At 39.2% G+C, this 17,678-nt stretch overlaps 1 protein-coding gene across 1 annotated transcript in view; it reads left to right on the top strand.

Annotated features, from left to right (window-relative positions):
- Positions 1-17,678, top strand: part of Bche (butyrylcholinesterase) — a 92,472-nt gene that overhangs the window by 9,416 nt on the left and 65,378 nt on the right. The window contains 1 exon segment of the mRNA NM_022942.1: positions 14,837-16,364. Coding sequence (NP_075231.1) covers positions 14,863-16,364 — 1,502 coding nt within the window. The 5' untranslated portion in view covers positions 14,837-14,862.

The raw sequence follows: 17,678 nt of genomic DNA, 5'->3' as shown, positions 1-17,678 counted from the left end.
GGGACCCTGTTCTCAGTCAATGATTTGCTGCTGGCTTTCACCTCAGTATTTGTTACACCCTGGCTGAGCCTCTCAGGAGACAGCTGTATCAGGCCCCTATCAGCATACACTTCTTGGCTTCATCAATATTGTCTAATTTTTGTTGATATATAAACTGGATCTCCATGTGGGGCAGTCTCTGAATGGCCATTCCTTCAGGCTGTGCTCCATACTTTGTCTCCACATCCCCTCCTGTGAGTATTTTTGTTCCCTTTTTAAATAAGGACTGAAGTATCCACTCTTTGATCATCCTTCTTCTTGAGCTTCATGTAGTCTATGGATTGTATCTTGTGTAATCTGGGCTTTTGGGCTAATATCCACTTGTCAGTGAGTGCATACCATGTGTTTTTGACTCTCTGGAGTCTACCTTCTTGAGTTCTTTGTATATATTGGATATAAGCCCCCTATCAGATGTAAGATTCGTAAAGATCTTTTTCTAATCTGTTGGTTGTTGTTTTGTCCTAATGACAGTGTCCTTTGTCTTAAGAAGCTTTGTAATTTTATGAGGTCCCATTTATTGATTTTTGATATTAGACCACAAACCTTTGGTGTTCTGATCAGGAAAATTTTCCCTGTGCCCATGTTTTCAAGGCTCTTCCCCACTTTTTTCTTCTATTAGTTTGAGTATACCTGGTTTTATGTGGAAATTCTTGATCCTCTTGGACTTGAGGTTTGTACAGGGCCATAGTAATGGATCGATTTGCATTCTTCTACATGCTGAACTCCAGTTGAACCAGCATCATCTGTTGAAAATGCTATCTTTTTTTCCATTGAGTTGTTTTAGCTCCTTTGTCAAAGATCAAATGACCAGAGGTGTGTGAGTTCATTTCTGGGTCCGCAATACTATTCCACTGATCTTCCTGATTGTATTTGTACTAATAGCATACAATTTTTATCTTTATTACTCTGTAATACTGCTTGAGGTCAGGGATGGTAATTCCCTCAGAAGTTGTTTTGTGGTTGAGGATAGTTTTCACTATCCTGGGATTTCTGTTATTCCATGTGAAATTGCAAATTACTCCCTCTAACTCTATGAAGAATTAGGTTGGAATTTTAATGGGGATTGCATTGAATCTGTAGATTGCTTTTCACCAAATGGCCATTTTTACCTTATTAATCTTGCCAATCTTGAGCATGGGATGTCTTTCCATCTTCTGAGATCTTCTTCAACTTCTTCTTTCTGAGACTTGAAGTTCTTGTTATACAGATCTTTCACTTGTGTGGTTAGAGTCACACCAAGGTATTTTATGTTATTTGGAAGTATTATGAAGGGTGTCATTTCTCTAATTTATTTCTTAATCTGATTTTCCTTTGAGTAGAGGAAGGCTACTGATTTGTTTGAGTTAATTTTATACCCAGCCACTTTGCTGAAATTGTTTATCAAGCTCAGTATTTCTCTGTTGGAACTTTGGGGATCACTTAATTATACCATCATATCATCTGCAAATAGTGATATTTTGACTTCTTACTTTCCAATTTGTATCCCTTTGACTTCCTTTTGTTGTCTGATTGCTCTGGCTAGGACTTCAAGAACTATATTGAATAAGTAGGGAGAGAGTGGGCAGCCTTGTCTAGTCCCTGATTTTAGTGGGATTGCTTCAATTTTCTCTCCATTTAGTTTAATGTTAGCAACTGGTTTGCTGTATATGGCTTTTACTATGTTCAGGTATGGGCCTTGAATTCCTATCCTTTCCAGGACTTTTATCATAAAGAGGTGTTGAATTTTGTCAAATGCTTTCTCAGCATCTGAGGAAATGATCATGCGGTTTTTATCTTTGAGTTTTTTTCTATGGTGGATTACGTTGAAGGATTTCCTTACATTGAACCATCATTGCATCCCTAGGATGAAGCCTACTTGATCATGATGGATGATCATTTATATATGGTTTTGGATTTTGTTTGTGATAATATTATGGAGTATTTTGCATTAATATTCATTAGGAAATTGGTCTGAAGTTCTCTTTCTTTGTTGGGTCTTTGTGTGGTTTAGGAAAAAAATGTAACTGTGGCTTCATGGAAGGAATTGGGAAGTGCTCTGTCTGTTTCAATATTGGGGAACAGTTTAGAAAGTATTGTGAGGAGGTCTTCTATGAAGGTCTGATATAATTCTACACTAAACCCTTTTTGTCCTGGGCTTTTTTTGTTGTTGCTAGACTTTTAATGACTGCTTCTATTTCTTTAGGATTTATGGGACTGTTTAGATGGTTTAAATGATACTGATTTAAATCTGTTACCTGGTATCTGTCTAGAAAATTATTTCCAGTTTTGTTGAATATAGGCTTTTGTTGTAGGATCTGATGATTTTTTTGAATTTCCTCAGATTCTATAGTTATCTCTTCCTTTTCATTCTGATTTTGTTACTTTGGATACACTCTGTGTGCCCTCTGGTTAGTCCGGATAAGAGTTTATCTATCTTTTTAATTTTGTCAAGGAACTAGCTTCTGATTTTGTTGTTTCTTTGTAGAGTGCTTTTTGTTTCTCCTTGGTGATTTCAGCCCTGAGTTTGATTATTTCCTGCCTTCTACTCCTCTTGGGTGTATTTGTTTCTTTCTATTCTAGTGCTTTAAGATGTGCTGTAAAGGTGCTAATGTATGCTTTCTCCCTTCTCTTTTCGGAGGCACCCAGAGCTATGAGTTTTCCTCTTAGCACTGCTTTTATTGTGTCCCATAAGTTTGGGTATTTTGTGCATTCATTTTGATCAAATTATAAAAACCTTTAATTTCTTTCTTTATTTCTTCCTTGACCAATTTATCATTGAGTTGAGTGTCGTTCAGTTCCATGTATATGTAGTCTTTCTGTCGTTATTTATTGTTGTTATTGAAGAGCAGCCTTAGTCCATGGTGATCTGATAGGATGCATGAGATTATTTTTATCTTCTTGTATCTGTTGAGGCCTGTTTTGTGACCAATCATATGGTCAATTTTGGAGAAAGTACCATGAGATGCTGAGAGAATGTATATTCTTTTGTTTTAGGGTGAAATGTTCTATAAATATCTGTTAAGTCCATTTGGTTCATAACTTCTGTTAGTTTCTATACATCTCTATTTCATTTCTGTTTCCATGATCTGTCCATTGATGAGAGTGGGGTGTTGAAATCTCCTACTATTATTGTGTGAGGTGCAATGTGTGCTTTGAGCTTCAGTAAGGTTTCTTTTATGAATGTAGGTGCCCTTGCATTTGGAACATAGATATTTAGGATATAGAGTTCATCTTGGTGGATTTTTCCTTTGATGAATATGAAGTGTCATTCTTTATTTCATTTTTTTAATATCTTTTGGTTAAAAGTTGACTTAATTCTATATTAGAATGGCTATTCCTGCTTGTTTCTTGGGACCATTTACATGAAAAGTCGTTTTCTTGCCATTTACTCTGAGGTAATATCTGTCTTTTTCTCTTATGTGTGTTTTCTGCATGCAGCAAAATGCTGGGTCCTCTTTTTGTATCCAGTCTGTTTGTCTATGTCTTTTTATTTGGGAATTGAGACCATTGATGTTAAGAGATATTAAGGAATAGTGATTGTTGTTTCACATTATTTTTAAATAATATTTTTGTTCTATATCTAATATGACTGTTGCCAACTCTGAATGTGTTTTGTATCATTATCCGTGGTTTTGTAACTCATGATTTTGATGCACAAAAGTCAAAACTGCTTTAAGAGTAGTAATGTGGAGGTAAGAATGTAGAAAAAGAGAAACACTCCTCCATTGTTGGTGGGCTTGCGAACTGGTACAGCCACTCTCGAAATTAATCTGGAGGTTCCTCAGAAATTTGGACATTGTACTATCTGAGGACCCAGTTTTACCTCTCCTGGGCATATACTGGAAAGATGCTCCAACATATAACAAAGACACATGATCCACTTTGTTCATAGCAGCATTATTTATAATAGCTAGAACCTGGAAAGTACCCAGATGCCCTTCAACAGAGGAATGGATACAGAAAATATGGTATGTCTATATACTGGAGTATTATTCAGCTATGAAAAACAATGACTTCATGAATTTCATAGGCAAATGAATTGAACTAGAAAATATCATTCTGAGTGAGGTAACACAATCACAGAAAAACACACATGGTATGCACTCACTGATAAGTGGATATTAGCCCAAAAGCTCAGATTACCCAATATATAATCCATAGACCTCATGAAGCTCAAGAAGGATGACCAAAGTGCTGATGCTTCACTCCTTAAAAGGGGTAACAAAAATATTCGTAGGAGGCAAAGTGTGGCCCAGAGAATGAAGGAACTGACATGTAGTGGCTGCCCCACATGTGGCCCATATATATATACAGTCACCAAAACTAGATAATATGTATGAAGCTAAGATGTGCGTGATGACAGGAACCAGATATAGAGGTCTCCTTAGAGACACAGCTAGAGCATGTCAAATACAGAGGTGTACGCTAGCAGCAAACCATTGAACTGAGAATGGGTTTCCTGTTGGAGGAATTAGAGAAAGGATGAAGGAGCTTAAGGTACTTGCAACCCCATAAGAACAACAATACCAACTTTCTCTGGTTGAGAGGACTCAAGGACTAAACCTCTTCCCAAAGACTATACATAGAGGGACCCATGGCTTCAGCTGCATAAGTATCAGAGGATGGCCTTGCTGATCATCAACAGAAGGAAAAGCCCTTGGTCCTCCCAAGGTTGGACCTCCAGTATAGGAGAATACCGGGGGGGGGTGGGGAGTCGGAAGTGGGGATGGATAAAGAGGGGGCTTATGTCCAGGAAACCAGGAAAGGGAATAACATTTGAAATTGTAAATAATAAAATCTAATAAAAATAGAACAAAAATATTTATTAATTAACAGTACATAATTATCAAAAATCTTGTCTCTGATTGAGATATCCATGAAAAATCACTATGCACAGTCTCTACTAGGAGTATATCAGAGAAGGTAATCTCTCATGCTTGCTTTGCACATCTGAGTGGTATAAAGCTGATAAAGATGTTGACATTTATTTGTCTTAGCCTTCCCTCCAGTTGAGACTCGCTCATACTTCAGTTAAGTTTCAGTTATACATTAAAAATTATGCAGCACATTTGTATTCTTTCATAATGATATTAGGGAGTTCTGTATTATAAAATGTTACTAGAAAACTATTAGTTAAATCAGATAAAATTGAAGTTTATGTAACTAAAATGCTTTGTGAACAGCTGTATTATAGTTTTCAATAAAAGTTATTTGAAGATGAAAAAAATAAAAGAATGACTACTTCCACTTTTTTCTTGGAACCATTTGCTTGAAACATTTTTTTCCAGCATTTTATTCTGAGGTAGTGTCCTTCTTTGTCTCTGAGTGTTTTTCCTGTTTATGTATCCAATCTGTTAGTCTATATTGTTTTTATTGGAGAATTAAGTACATCAATGTTAAGAGATATTAAGGAAAAGTGATTGTTGCTCCTTGTTATTTCTGTTGTTATAGGTAGAATTATGTTTTGTGCCTATCTTGTTTTTGGACTTGTTTAAAGAAGATTACTTACTTTTTTTTCTAGGATGTAGTTTCTCTCCTTCTGTTGGAGTTTCTTATCTATTATACTTTACAGTGCTAGATTTGTGGAAAGATATTGTATAAATTTGGTTTTGTCATGGAATATCTTGGTTTCTTCATCTATGTTAATTGAAAGTTTTGCTGGACACACTAGCCTAGACTGGCATTTGTGTTCTCTTTTGGTCTGTATGTCATCTCCCCAGGATATTCTGATTTTTGTAATCTTTGGTGATAAGTTTGGTGTAACTCTGATATGTCTGCCTTTATATCTTACTTGAGCTTTTCCCTTACTGCTTTTAATAAATATTCTTTCTCTCTTTTATGCATTTGGTGTTTTGATTATTATGGGAAAAAAGGAGTTTCTTTTCTGGTCCAATCTAAATGGAGGTCTGAGGCTTAAGGTATGGTCATGGGCATTCCTTTCTTTAGGTTAGGGAACTTTTCTTCTATAATTTTGTTGAAGATATTTACTGGCCCTTTAATTTGGGAATCTTCACTCTCTTCTATACCAATTATCCTTAGGTTTGGTCTTCTCATTTTTTCCTGGATTTCCTTGATCTTTTAGTTTAAGAGATTTTTTGCATCGTGCAATTTCTTTGACTACTGGGTCAATGTTTTCTTTGGTATCTTCTGTGCATGAGATTCTCTCTTCTTATTTTTTGAATCCTGTTTATCAGGCTTACAAATCTCTTTCATAGGTATTTTATCCCCAGGCTTTTATCATTTTGTGATTTCTTTATTGTTTCTCTTTCCATATTCAGCCATATTCAGATTCTGGATAGTTTTTTTTTTTTCAATTCCTTCACCTGTTTGGTTGTGTTTTCCTGTAATTCTTTAAGGGATTTTTGTTTCCTCTTTAAGGGCTTCTACATGTTTGCCTGCGTTCTCCTCCATTTCCTTTAGGGATTTATTTTTGTCCTTCTTAAAGTCCTCTCATCATCATGAATTGTGATTTTAAATCCAAATCTTGCTTTTTCCAGTGTTTTTGGGTATACGGAACTTTCTTTCTTTTTTTTTATTAACTTGAGTATTTCTTTTTTTTTTTTTTTTTTTTTTTTTTTTTTTTATTAACTTGAGTATTTCTTATATACATTTCGAGTGTTATTCCCTTTCCCGGTTTCCGGGCAAACACCCCCCTCCCCCCTCCCCTTCCTTATGGGTGTTCCCCTCCCAACCCTCCCACCATTGCCGCCCTCCCCCCATAGACTAGTTCACTGGGGGTTCAGTCTTAGCAGGACCCAGGGCTTCCCCTTCCACTGGTGCTCTTACTAGGATATTCATTGCTACCTATGGGGTCAGAGTCCAGGGTCAGTCCATGTATAGTCTTTAGGTAGTGGCTTAGTCCCTGGAAGCTCTGGTTGCTTGGCATTGTTGTACTTTTGGGGTCTCGAGCCCCTTCAAGCTCTTCCAGTTCTTTCTCTGATTCCTTCAATAGGGGACCTATTCTCAGTTCAGTGGTTTGCTGCTGGCATTCGCCTCTGTATTTGCTGTATTCTGGCTGTGTCCCTCAGGAGCGATCTACATCCGGCTCCTGTCGGTCTGCACTTCTTTGCTTCATCCATCTAGTCCTATTGGGTGGCTGTATATGTATGGGCCAAATGTGGGACAGGCTCTGAATGGGTGTTCCTTCAGTCTCTGTTTTAATCTTTGCCTCTCCCTTCCCTGCCAAGGGTATTCTTTTTCCTCATTTAAAGAAGGAGTGAAGCATTCACATTTTGATCATCCGTCTTGAGTTTCGTTTGTTCTAGGGATCTAGGGTAATTCAAGCATTTGGGCTAATAGCCACTTATCAATGAGTGCATACCATGTATGTCTTTCTGTGATTGGGTTAGTTCACTCAGGATGATATTTTCCAGTTCCAACCATTTGCCTACGAATTTCATAAACTCGTTGTTTTTGATAGCTGAGTAGTATTCCATTGTGTAGATGTACCACATTTTCTGTATCCATTCCTCTGTTGAAGGGCATCTGGGTTCTTTCCATTTTCTGGCTATTATAAATAAGGCTGCGATGAACATAGTGGAGCACGTGTCTCTTTTATATGTTGAGGCATCTTTTGGGTATATGCCCAAGAGAGGTATAGCTGGATCCTCAGGCAGTTCAATGTCCAATTTTCTGAGGAACCTCCAGACTGATTTCCAGAATGGTTTTACCAGTCTGCAATCCCACCAACAATGGAGGAGTGTTCCTCTTTCTCCACAACCTCGCCAGCATCTGCTGTCACCTGAGTTTTTGATCTTAGCCAATCGCACTGGTGTGAGGTGAAATCTCAGGGTTGTTTTGATTTGCATTTCCCTTATGACTAAAGATGTTGAACATTTCTTTAGGTGTTTCTCAGCCATTCGGCATTCCTCAGCTGTGAATTCTTTGTTTAGCTCTGAACCCCATTTTTTAATAGGGTTATTTGTTTCCCTGCGGTCTAACTTCTTGAGTTCTATGTATATTTTGGATATAAGGCCTCTATCTGTTGTAGGGTTGGTAAAGATCTTTTCCCAATCTGTTGGTTGCCGTTTTGTCCTAACCACAGTGTCCTTTGCCTTACAGAAGCTTTGCAGTTTTATGAGATCCCATTTGTCAATTCTTGATCTTAGAGCATAAGCCATTGGTGTTTTGTTCAGGAAATTTTTTCCAGTGCCCATGTGTTCCAGATGCTTCCCTAGTTTTTCTTCTATTAGTTTGAGTGTGTCTGGTTTGATGTGGAGGTCCTTGATCCACTTCGACTTAAGCTTTGTACAGGGTGATAAGCATGGATCGATCTGCATTCTTCTACATGTTGCCCTCCAGTTGAACCAGCACCATTTGCTGAAAATGCTATCTTTTTTCCATTGGATGGTTTTGGCTCCTTTGTCAAAAATCAAGTGACCATAGGTGTGTGGGTTCATTTCTGGGTCTTCAATTCTATTCCATTGGTCTATCTGTCTGTCTCTGTACCAATACCATGCAGTTTTTATCACTATTGCTCTGTAATACTGCTTGAGTTCAGGGATAGTGATTCCCCCTGAAGTCCTTTTATTGTTGAGGATAGCTTTAGCTATCCTGGGTTTTTTGTTATTCCAGATGAATTTGCAAATTGTTCTGTCTAACTCTTTGAAGAATTGGATTGGTATTTTGATGGGGATTGCATTGAATCTGTAGATTGCTTTTGGTAAAATGGCCATTTTTACTATATTAATCCTGCCAATCCATGAGCATGGGAGATCTTTCCATCTTCTGAGGTCTTCTTCAATTTCTTTCTTCAGTGTCTTGAAGTTCTTATTGTACAGATCTTTTACTTGCTTGGTTAAAGTCACACCGAGGTACTTTATATTATTTGGGTCTATTATGAAGGGTGTGGTTTCCCTAATTTCTTTCTCGGCTTGTTTCTCTTTTGTATAGAGGAAGGCAACTGATTTATTTGAGTTAATTTTATACCCAGCCACTTTGCTGAAGTTGTTTATCAGCTTTAGTAGTTCTCTGGTGGAACTTTTGGGATCACTTAAATATACTATCATATCATCTGCAAATAGTGATATTTTGACCTCTTCTTTTCCGATCTGTATCCCTTTGATCTCCTTTTGTTGTCTGATTGCTCTGGCTAGAACTTCAAGAACTATATTGAATAAGTAGGGAGAGAGTGGGCAGCCTTGTCTAGTCCCTGATTTTAGTGGGATTGCTTCAAGTTTCTCTCCATTTAGTTTAATGTTAGCAACTGGTTTGCTGTATATGGCTTTTACTATGTTTAGGTATGGGCCTTGAATTCCTATTCTTTCCAGGACTTTTATCATGAAGGGGTGTTGAATTTTGTCAAATGCTTTCTCAGCATCTAATGAAATGATCATGTGGTTCTGTTCTTTCAGTTTGTTTATATAATGGATCACGTTGATGGTTTTCCGTATATTAAACCATCCCTGCATGCCTGGGATGAAGCCTACTTGATCATGGTGGATGATTGTTTTGATGTGCTCTTGAATTCGGTTTGCCAGAATTTTATTGAGTATTTTTGCGTCGATATTCATAAGGGAAATTGGTCTGAAGTTCTCTTTCTTTGTTGTGTCTTTGTGTGGTTTAGGTATAAGAGTAATTGTAGATTCGTAGAAGGAATTCGGTAGGGCTCCATCTGTTTCAATTTTGTGGAATAGTTTGGATAATATTGGTATGAGGTCTTCTATGAAGGTTTGATAGAATTCTGAACTAAACCCATCTGGACCTGGGCTCTTTTTGGTTGGGAGACCTTTAATGACTGCTTCTATTTCCTTAGGAGTTATGGGGTTGTTTAACTGGTTTATCTGTTCCTGATTTAACTTTGATACCTGGTATCTGTCTAGGAAATAGTCCATTTCCTGAAGATTTTCAAATTTTGTTGAATATAGGTTTTTATAGTAAGATCTGATGATTTTTTGAATTTCCTCTGAATCTGTAGTTATGTCTCCCTTTTCATTTCTGATTTTGTTAATTTGGACGCACTCTCTGTGTCCTCTCGTTAGTCTGGCTAAGGGTTTATCTATCTTGTTGATTTTCTCAAAGAACCAACTTTTGGTCCTGTTGATTCTTTCTATGGTCCTTTTTGTTTCTACTTGGTTGATTTCAGCTCTGAGTTTGATTATTTCCTGCCTTCTACTCCTCCTGGGTGTATTTGCTTCTTTTTGTTCTAGAGCTTTTAGGTGTGCTGTCAAGCTGCTGACATATGCTCTTTCCTGTTTCTTTCTGCAGGCACTCAGCGCTATGAGTTTTCCTCTTAGCACAGCTTTCATTGTGTCCCATAAGTTTGAGTATGTTGTATCTTCATTTTCATTAAATTCTAAAAAGTTTTTAATTTCTTTCTTTATTTCTTCCTTGACCAGGTTATCATTGAGTAGAGCATTGTTCAATTTCCACGTATATGTGGGCATTCTTCCCTTATTGTTATTGAAGACCAGTTTTAGGCCGTGGTGGTCCGATAGCATGCATGGGATTATTTCTATCTTTCTGTACCTGTTGAGTCCCGTTTTTTGACCAATTATATGGTCAATTTTGGAGAAAGTACCATGAGGAGCTGAGAAGAAGGTATATCCTTTTGCTTTAGGATAGAATGTTCTATAAATATCCGTTAAGTCCATTTGGCTCATGACTTCTCTTATCTGTCGACATCACTGTTTAATTTCTGTTTCCATGATCTGTCCATTGATGAGAGTGGGGTGTTGAAATCTCCCACTATTATTGTGTGAGGTGCAATGTGTGTTTTGAGCTTTAGTAAGGTTTCTTTTACGTATGTAGGTGCCCTTGTATTTGGGGCATAGATATTTAGGATTGAGAGTTCATCTTGGTGGATTTTTCCTTTGATGAATATGAAGTGTCCTTCCTTATCTTTTTTGATGACTTTTAGTTGGAAATTGATTTTATTTGATATTAGAATGGCTACTCCAGCTTGCTTCTTCTGACCATTTGCTTGGAAAGTTGTTTTCCAGCCTTTCACTCTGAGGTAGTGTCTGTCTTTGTCTCTGAGGTGTGTTTCCTGTAGGCAGCAGAATGCAGGGTCCTCGTTGCGTATCCAGTTTGTTAATCTATGTCTTTTTATTGGGGAGTTGAGGCCTTTGATATTGAGAGATATTAAGGAATAGTGATTATTGTTTCCCTTTATATTCATATTTGGATGTGAGGTTATGTTTGTGTGCTTTCATTCTCTTTGTTTTGTTGCCAAGACGATTAGTTTCTTGCTTCTTCTAGGGTATAGCTTGCCTCCTTATGTTGGGCTTTACCATTTATTATTCTTTGTACTGCTGGATTTGTAGAAAGATATTGTGTAAATTTGGTTTTGTCATGGAATATCTTGGTTTCTCCATCAATGTTAATTGAGAGTTTTGCTGGATACAGTAACCTGGGCTGGCATTTGTGTTCTCTTAGGGTCTGTATGACATCAGTCCAGTATCTTCTGGCCTTCATAGTTTCTGGCGAGAAGTCTGGTGTGATTCTGATAGGTCTCCCTTTATATGTTACTTGACCTTTTTCCCTTACTGCTTTTAATATTCTTTCTTTATTTTGTGCGTTTGGTGTTTTGACAATTATGTGACGGGAGGTGTTTCTTTTCTGGTCCAATCTATTTGGAGTTCTGTAGGCTTCTTGTATGCCTATGGGTATCTCTTTTTTTAGGTTAGGGAAGTTTTCTTCTATGATTTTGTTGAAGATATTTACTGGTCCTTTGAGCTGGGAGTCTTCACTCTCTTCTATACCTATTATCCTTAGGTTTGATCTTCTCATTGAGTCCTGGATTTCCTGTATGTTTTGGACCAGTAGCTTTTTCCGCTTTACATTATCTTTGACAGTTGAGTCAATGATTTCTATGGAATCTTCTGCTCCTGAGATTCTCTCTTCCATCTCTTGTATTCTGTTGGTGAAGCTTGTATCTACAGCTCCTTGTCTCTTCTTTTGGTTTTCTATATCCAGGGTTGTTTCCATGTGTTCTTTCTTGATTGCTTCTATTTCCATTTTTAATTCCTTCATCTGTTTGATTGTGTTTTCCTGGAATTCTTTCAGGGATTTTTGCCATTCCTCTCTGTAGGCCTCTACTTGTTTATTAATGATTTCCTGTGTTTCCCTAAGTGTGTTCATGTCTTTCTTGAAGTCCTCCAGCATCATGATCAAATATGATTTTGAAACTAGATCTTGCTTTTCTGGTGTGTTTGGATATTCCATGTTTGTTTTGGCGGGAGAATTGGGCTCCGATGATGGCATGCAGTCTTGGTTTCTGTTGCTTGGGTTCCTGCGCTTGCCTCTCGCCATCAGATTATCTCTAGTGTTACTTTGTTCTGCTATTTCTGACAGTGGCTAGACTGACCTATAAGCCTGTGTGTCAGGAGTGCTGTAGACCTGTTTTCCTCTCTTTCAGTCAGTTATGGGGACAGTGTGTTCTGCTTTCCGGTGTGTAGTTTTTCCTCTCTACAGGTCTTCAGCTGTTCTTGTGGGCCTGTGTCTTGAGTTCACCAGGCAGCTTTCTTGCAGCAGAAAATTTGGTCTTACCTGTGGTCCCGAGGCTCAGGTTCGCTCATGGGGTGCTGCCCAGGGGCTCTCTGCAGCGGCAGCAACCAGGAAGACCTGTGCCGCCCCTTCCGGGAGCTTCAGTGCACCAGGGTTCCAGATGGTCTTTGGCTTTTTCCTCTGGCGTCCGAGATGTGTGTGCAGGGAGCAGTCTCTTCTGGTTTCCCAGGCTTGTCTGCCTCTCTGAAGGTTTAGCTCTCCCTCCCACGGGATTTGGGTGCAGAGAACTGTTTATCCGGTCTGTTTCTTTCAGGTTCCGGCGGTGTCTCAGGCGCAGAAGTCCTGCCGCTCCTGGGCCCTCCCCCACGGGAGCCCAGAGGCCTTATACAGTTTCCTCTTGGGCCAGGGATGTGGGCAGGGGTGAGCAGTGTTGGTGATCTCTTCCGCTCTGCAGCCTCAGGAGTGCCCACCTGACCAGGCGGTTGGGTCTCTCTCTCACCGGGTCTGGGAGCAGAGAGCTGCTGCGTAACTTGAGTATTTCTTATATACATTTCAAGTGTTATTCCCTTTCCCGGTTTCCGGGCAAACATCCCCCTCCCCCCTCCCCTTCCTTATGGGTGTTCCCCTCCCAACCCTCCCCCCATTGCCCCCCTCCCCCATAGTCTAGTTCACTGGGGGTTCAGTCTTAGCAGGACCCAGGGCTTCCCCTTCCACTGGTGCTCTTACTAGGATATTCATTGCTACCTATGGGGTCAGAGTCCAGGGTCAGTCCATGTATAGTCTTTAGGTAGTGGCTTAGTCCCTGGAAGCTCTGGTTGCTTGACATTGTTGTACTTTTGGGGTCTCGAGCCCCTTCAAGCTCTTCCAGTTCTTTCTCTGATTCCTTCAACGGGGGACCTATTCTCAGTTCAGTGGTTTGTTGCTGGCATTTGCCTCTGTATTTGCTGTATTCTGGCTGTGTCTCTCAGGAGCGATCTACATCCGGCTCCTGTCGGTCTGCACTTCTTTGCTTCATCCATCTTGTCTAATTGGGTGGCTGTATATGTATGGGCCACCTGTGGGGCAGGCTCTGAATGGGTGTTCCTTCAGTCTCTGTTTTAATCTTTGCCTCTCCCTTCCCTGCCAAGGGTATTCTTTTTCCTCATTTAAAGAAGGAGTGAAGCATTCACATTTTGATCATCTGTCTTGAGTTTCGTTTGTTCTAGGGATCTAGGGTAATTCAAGCATTTGGGCTAATAGCCACTTATCAATGAGTGCATACCATGTATGTCTTTCTGTGATTGGGTTAGCTCACTCAGGATGATATTTTCCAGTTCCAACCATTTGCCTACGAATTTCATAAACTCGTTGTTTTTGATAGCTGAGTAATAGGAGAACTGGCTTCTGTTGATGCCAAGTAGCCTTGGTTTCTGTTGCTTAGGTTCATGTACTTGCCTCTCACCCTCCTGTTACCTCTGGTGTTAGGTGGTCTTGCTGTCTCTGACTGGAACTTGATCCTCCTCTGGGCCTATGTGCCTGTGATCTTAGGTGTGTCAACACTACTGGGAGACTAGCTCTCTCTAACCATTAATTGGGTATAGAGAACTATGATCTTAGGTGTGTCAGAACTCATGGAAGCAAAGTTCTCTCAGGGTAGGATTTGTGTGTGGAGAGCTGTGTCACATGGTTAGCTCTTGGGCCATGATGGAAACAGGAAGGATCCTGTTCCTAACAATTTTGAGGTTCTTGTGCCCTGTGGACTCCTTGTAGGTCCCTGTTTGTCCAGTTATTGGAGCAAAAGTGGATGTCTTACCTGTGAGCTTAGTAGTGTCATCACTCCTGGGAGAACAGCTCTCTTAGGTTGGGGATTTGGTTATGGAGGACTTTTGGACAGCCTTATCCCCAGTGTGCTGATTGAGAGTGGAAGCTATAATGTTTTTAAAGGAGGACTATGAAAAGAACTATGGAAAAAATGAGGAAGAGGAAAGATATTTCAGACAACACATGGACCTTTTCCTAGAGCCATGTTGGGGTCAATACTAACATGCCTAGCTAATTCCATACTTGATGTGGCTATGTATAGTGCATGATATCATATGTACCTGCTACAAAATATTCTTTTACCGTGGTGAAACTTCTTACATATTCTTAAATATGTTATTACAAAGACAAGACCAGTTATTTTTATCTTCTTAAAATATTTCTTCCAAGTGGAATCATCTCTGTTTACTTTTTAGTTTTTACACATACTCTTGGGTTGGCACCTTATTTATTATTTTTCATAAGTTTAAGATGAATAGAAACTACTGTGTTTTAGTGATTGTCATCATTGCACATGCTATCTATCAGAATGTACAAAACTTTAAAACCGTTTTGCTTATTCTTTGTTTAGAAATCAATCTGCAGACTCAGCATACCATGGTCACAGAAATTCACTTCCTCCTATGGATTCTTCTGCTCTGCATGCTTTTTGGGAAGTCACACACTGAAGAAGACGTCATAATTACAACCAAGACTGGAAGAGTCCGAGGGCTGAGCATGCCCATTCTAGGTGGCACAGTGACTGCCTTTCTCGGTATCCCCTATGCACAGCCTCCTCTGGGTAGCCTAAGATTCAAAAAGCCACAACCTTTAAACAAATGGCCTGATGTCTATAATGCCACTAAATATGCAAATTCTTGTTATCAGAATATAGATCAAGCCTTCCCAGGCTTCCAGGGGTCAGAAATGTGGAATCCAAACACGAACCTCAGTGAAGACTGCTTGTATCTGAATGTTTGGATTCCAGTACCTAAGCCCAAGAATGCGACTGTCATGGTGTGGGTCTATGGTGGTGGCTTTCAAACTGGGACCTCCTCTCTACCCGTTTATGATGGGAAATTTCTCACTCGTGTTGAAAGAGTTATTGTAGTTTCAATGAACTATAGGGTAGGTGCCCTAGGATTCCTAGCTTTTCCAGGAAATTCTGAGGCTCCAGGAAACATGGGTTTATTTGATCAACAGTTGGCACTTCAGTGGATCCAAAGAAATATAGCTGCTTTCGGAGGGAATCCTAAAAGTGTAACACTTTTTGGAGAAAGTGCAGGAGCTGCTTCAGTTAGCTTACATTTGCTATGTCCCCAAAGTTACCCTTTGTTTACTAGAGCCATTCTAGAAAGTGGCTCCTCTAATGCCCCCTGGGCAGTAAAGCATCCAGAGGAAGCCAGAAACAGAACCTTAACCTTAGCTAAATTTATTGGTTGCTCAAAGGAGAATGAGAAGGAGATAATTACATGCCTTCGAAGTAAAGATCCTCAGGAAATTCTTCTGAATGAAAAGTTAGTTCTCCCCTCTGATTCCATCAGATCGATTAATTTTGGTCCAACAGTGGATGGCGATTTTCTCACTGATATGCCCCACACACTACTCCAACTTGGAAAAGTGAAAACAGCTCAGATCTTAGTGGGTGTTAACAAGGATGAAGGGACAGCTTTCCTAGTGTACGGTGCTCCTGGTTTCAGCAAAGACAATGATAGTCTTATCACACGGAGGGAATTTCAAGAAGGTTTAAATATGTATTTCCCTGGAGTGAGCAGCTTGGGAAAGGAAGCAATCCTTTTCTACTATGTGGACTGGTTAGGTGACCAGACACCGGAAGTCTACCGTGAAGCTTTCGATGATATTATTGGAGATTACAACATCATATGCCCTGCACTGGAGTTTACCAAGAAATTTGCAGAACTAGAAATTAATGCCTTTTTCTACTATTTTGAACACCGATCTTCCAAACTACCTTGGCCAGAATGGATGGGAGTAATGCATGGCTATGAAATTGAATTTGTGTTTGGCTTACCCCTGGAAAGAAGAGTTAATTACACAAGGGCTGAGGAAATCTTTAGTCGATCCATAATGAAAACTTGGGCAAATTTTGCAAAATATGGGTAAGTGCTGATTTCTATAATTGTTACCTGGTTTTGCGTTGCTTAGCTTTTCTTGACCTCTACTGCCGACTTCACTAAAAGCAATAGATGCATTTCAAGTATTTTCTCGTTACATCTAAGCTGCCTTTGTGTCTCACTATGTAGTGAATTTTAGCTCTTTGTTTCTCAGTGCTTTAGAAGAATTACCAGATAATTTTTCTGTAAACTATTTTTTGATTTCAATTGCAAACTGTTGCAAAATACTTTAATGATGATAACTAAGGTTTGGAAACAAATGCTTGTATCAGAATGCAGTAAATGAAATTGCCTTTCAACCTGTACTTTTACAAGGTTACCACATTTAGGAAAGAGGAGAAATACATCTTCACATTGTCTAAAGCCAGGGAGGTAGTGGCATGTTATACAGTAGTAAACATGTCCCTTCTTAGGAATACAAGAGGGCAATAAAGATGAGGTATTTCTACCCCAGGCCACCTTACTCTTAAAACTCACAGCACTCGGCATTTGCCATTTTCCTCTGAAAGATTTTATCAGACCTTGTAGGTAAGCTGTTTCATTTGATTTTTGAGGTCCCTCATGTTTAACTAGATTGTACTTTTTTCCTACTGGAAGAGTTTTGTGACTAATGTTCATCTTAATTTTGTTATGTTGTTCCAAGTCTAGTTGCATATGGATTCCCTGAGGCTTGTTATACTATAAGATAGTTCAGATTCGATACTGTTCATTAATAATCATACTTTGGATCTTCGTATTCTTCTGGCTCAGCAATGTGAGGAATGATAGTCTCTCAGGATGGTGGCCAGCACAGGCATAAGAAGGTAGCTTCATCCCACTCATGTCATAGAAAAGCAAACAGCTGACACTCTTGGCACTCTTACTAAGCTACACTGTTTCCTCTAAGGCTATTTTCAGTATTTCCTGCTTGTAATAAATTTGTCAGAAGATTACTCCATCATAAACCAAGAAGCATGTATAATCTCTTGGAATCTACCTTTGCATTGCTTTTATTTTATTTTTTTTTATAAAAGAAAGTTTTTAGTGGGGCTCATGGTTCCCGAAGGTTCAAGTTCATGACTGTCATGGTGGAAAGCATGGCAGGCATGGGGCTAGAACAGTAGATGAGAGCTCATGTCCCGGTCCACAATCACACCTAAGTCCACAAGTGTTTCCTCAGTATGGAAAGCTGGCTGATTTCACTTAGTTTTCTTATAGATGATTGACCTTTGACTGGCATTTTCTTTTTTTTTATTTTATTTTATTTTTTTTCTTAACTTGAGTATTTCTTATATACATTTCGAGTGTTATTCCCCTTCC

The sequence above is a fragment of the Rattus norvegicus genome, chromosome 2 (assembly GCF_036323735.1).
Source record: "Rattus norvegicus strain BN/NHsdMcwi chromosome 2, GRCr8, whole genome shotgun sequence".
Taxonomy (NCBI): Eukaryota; Metazoa; Chordata; class Mammalia; order Rodentia; family Muridae; genus Rattus; species Rattus norvegicus.
Note: the sequence above shows the minus strand (reverse complement) of the source record. Positions and strands in the feature narration are given on the sequence as shown.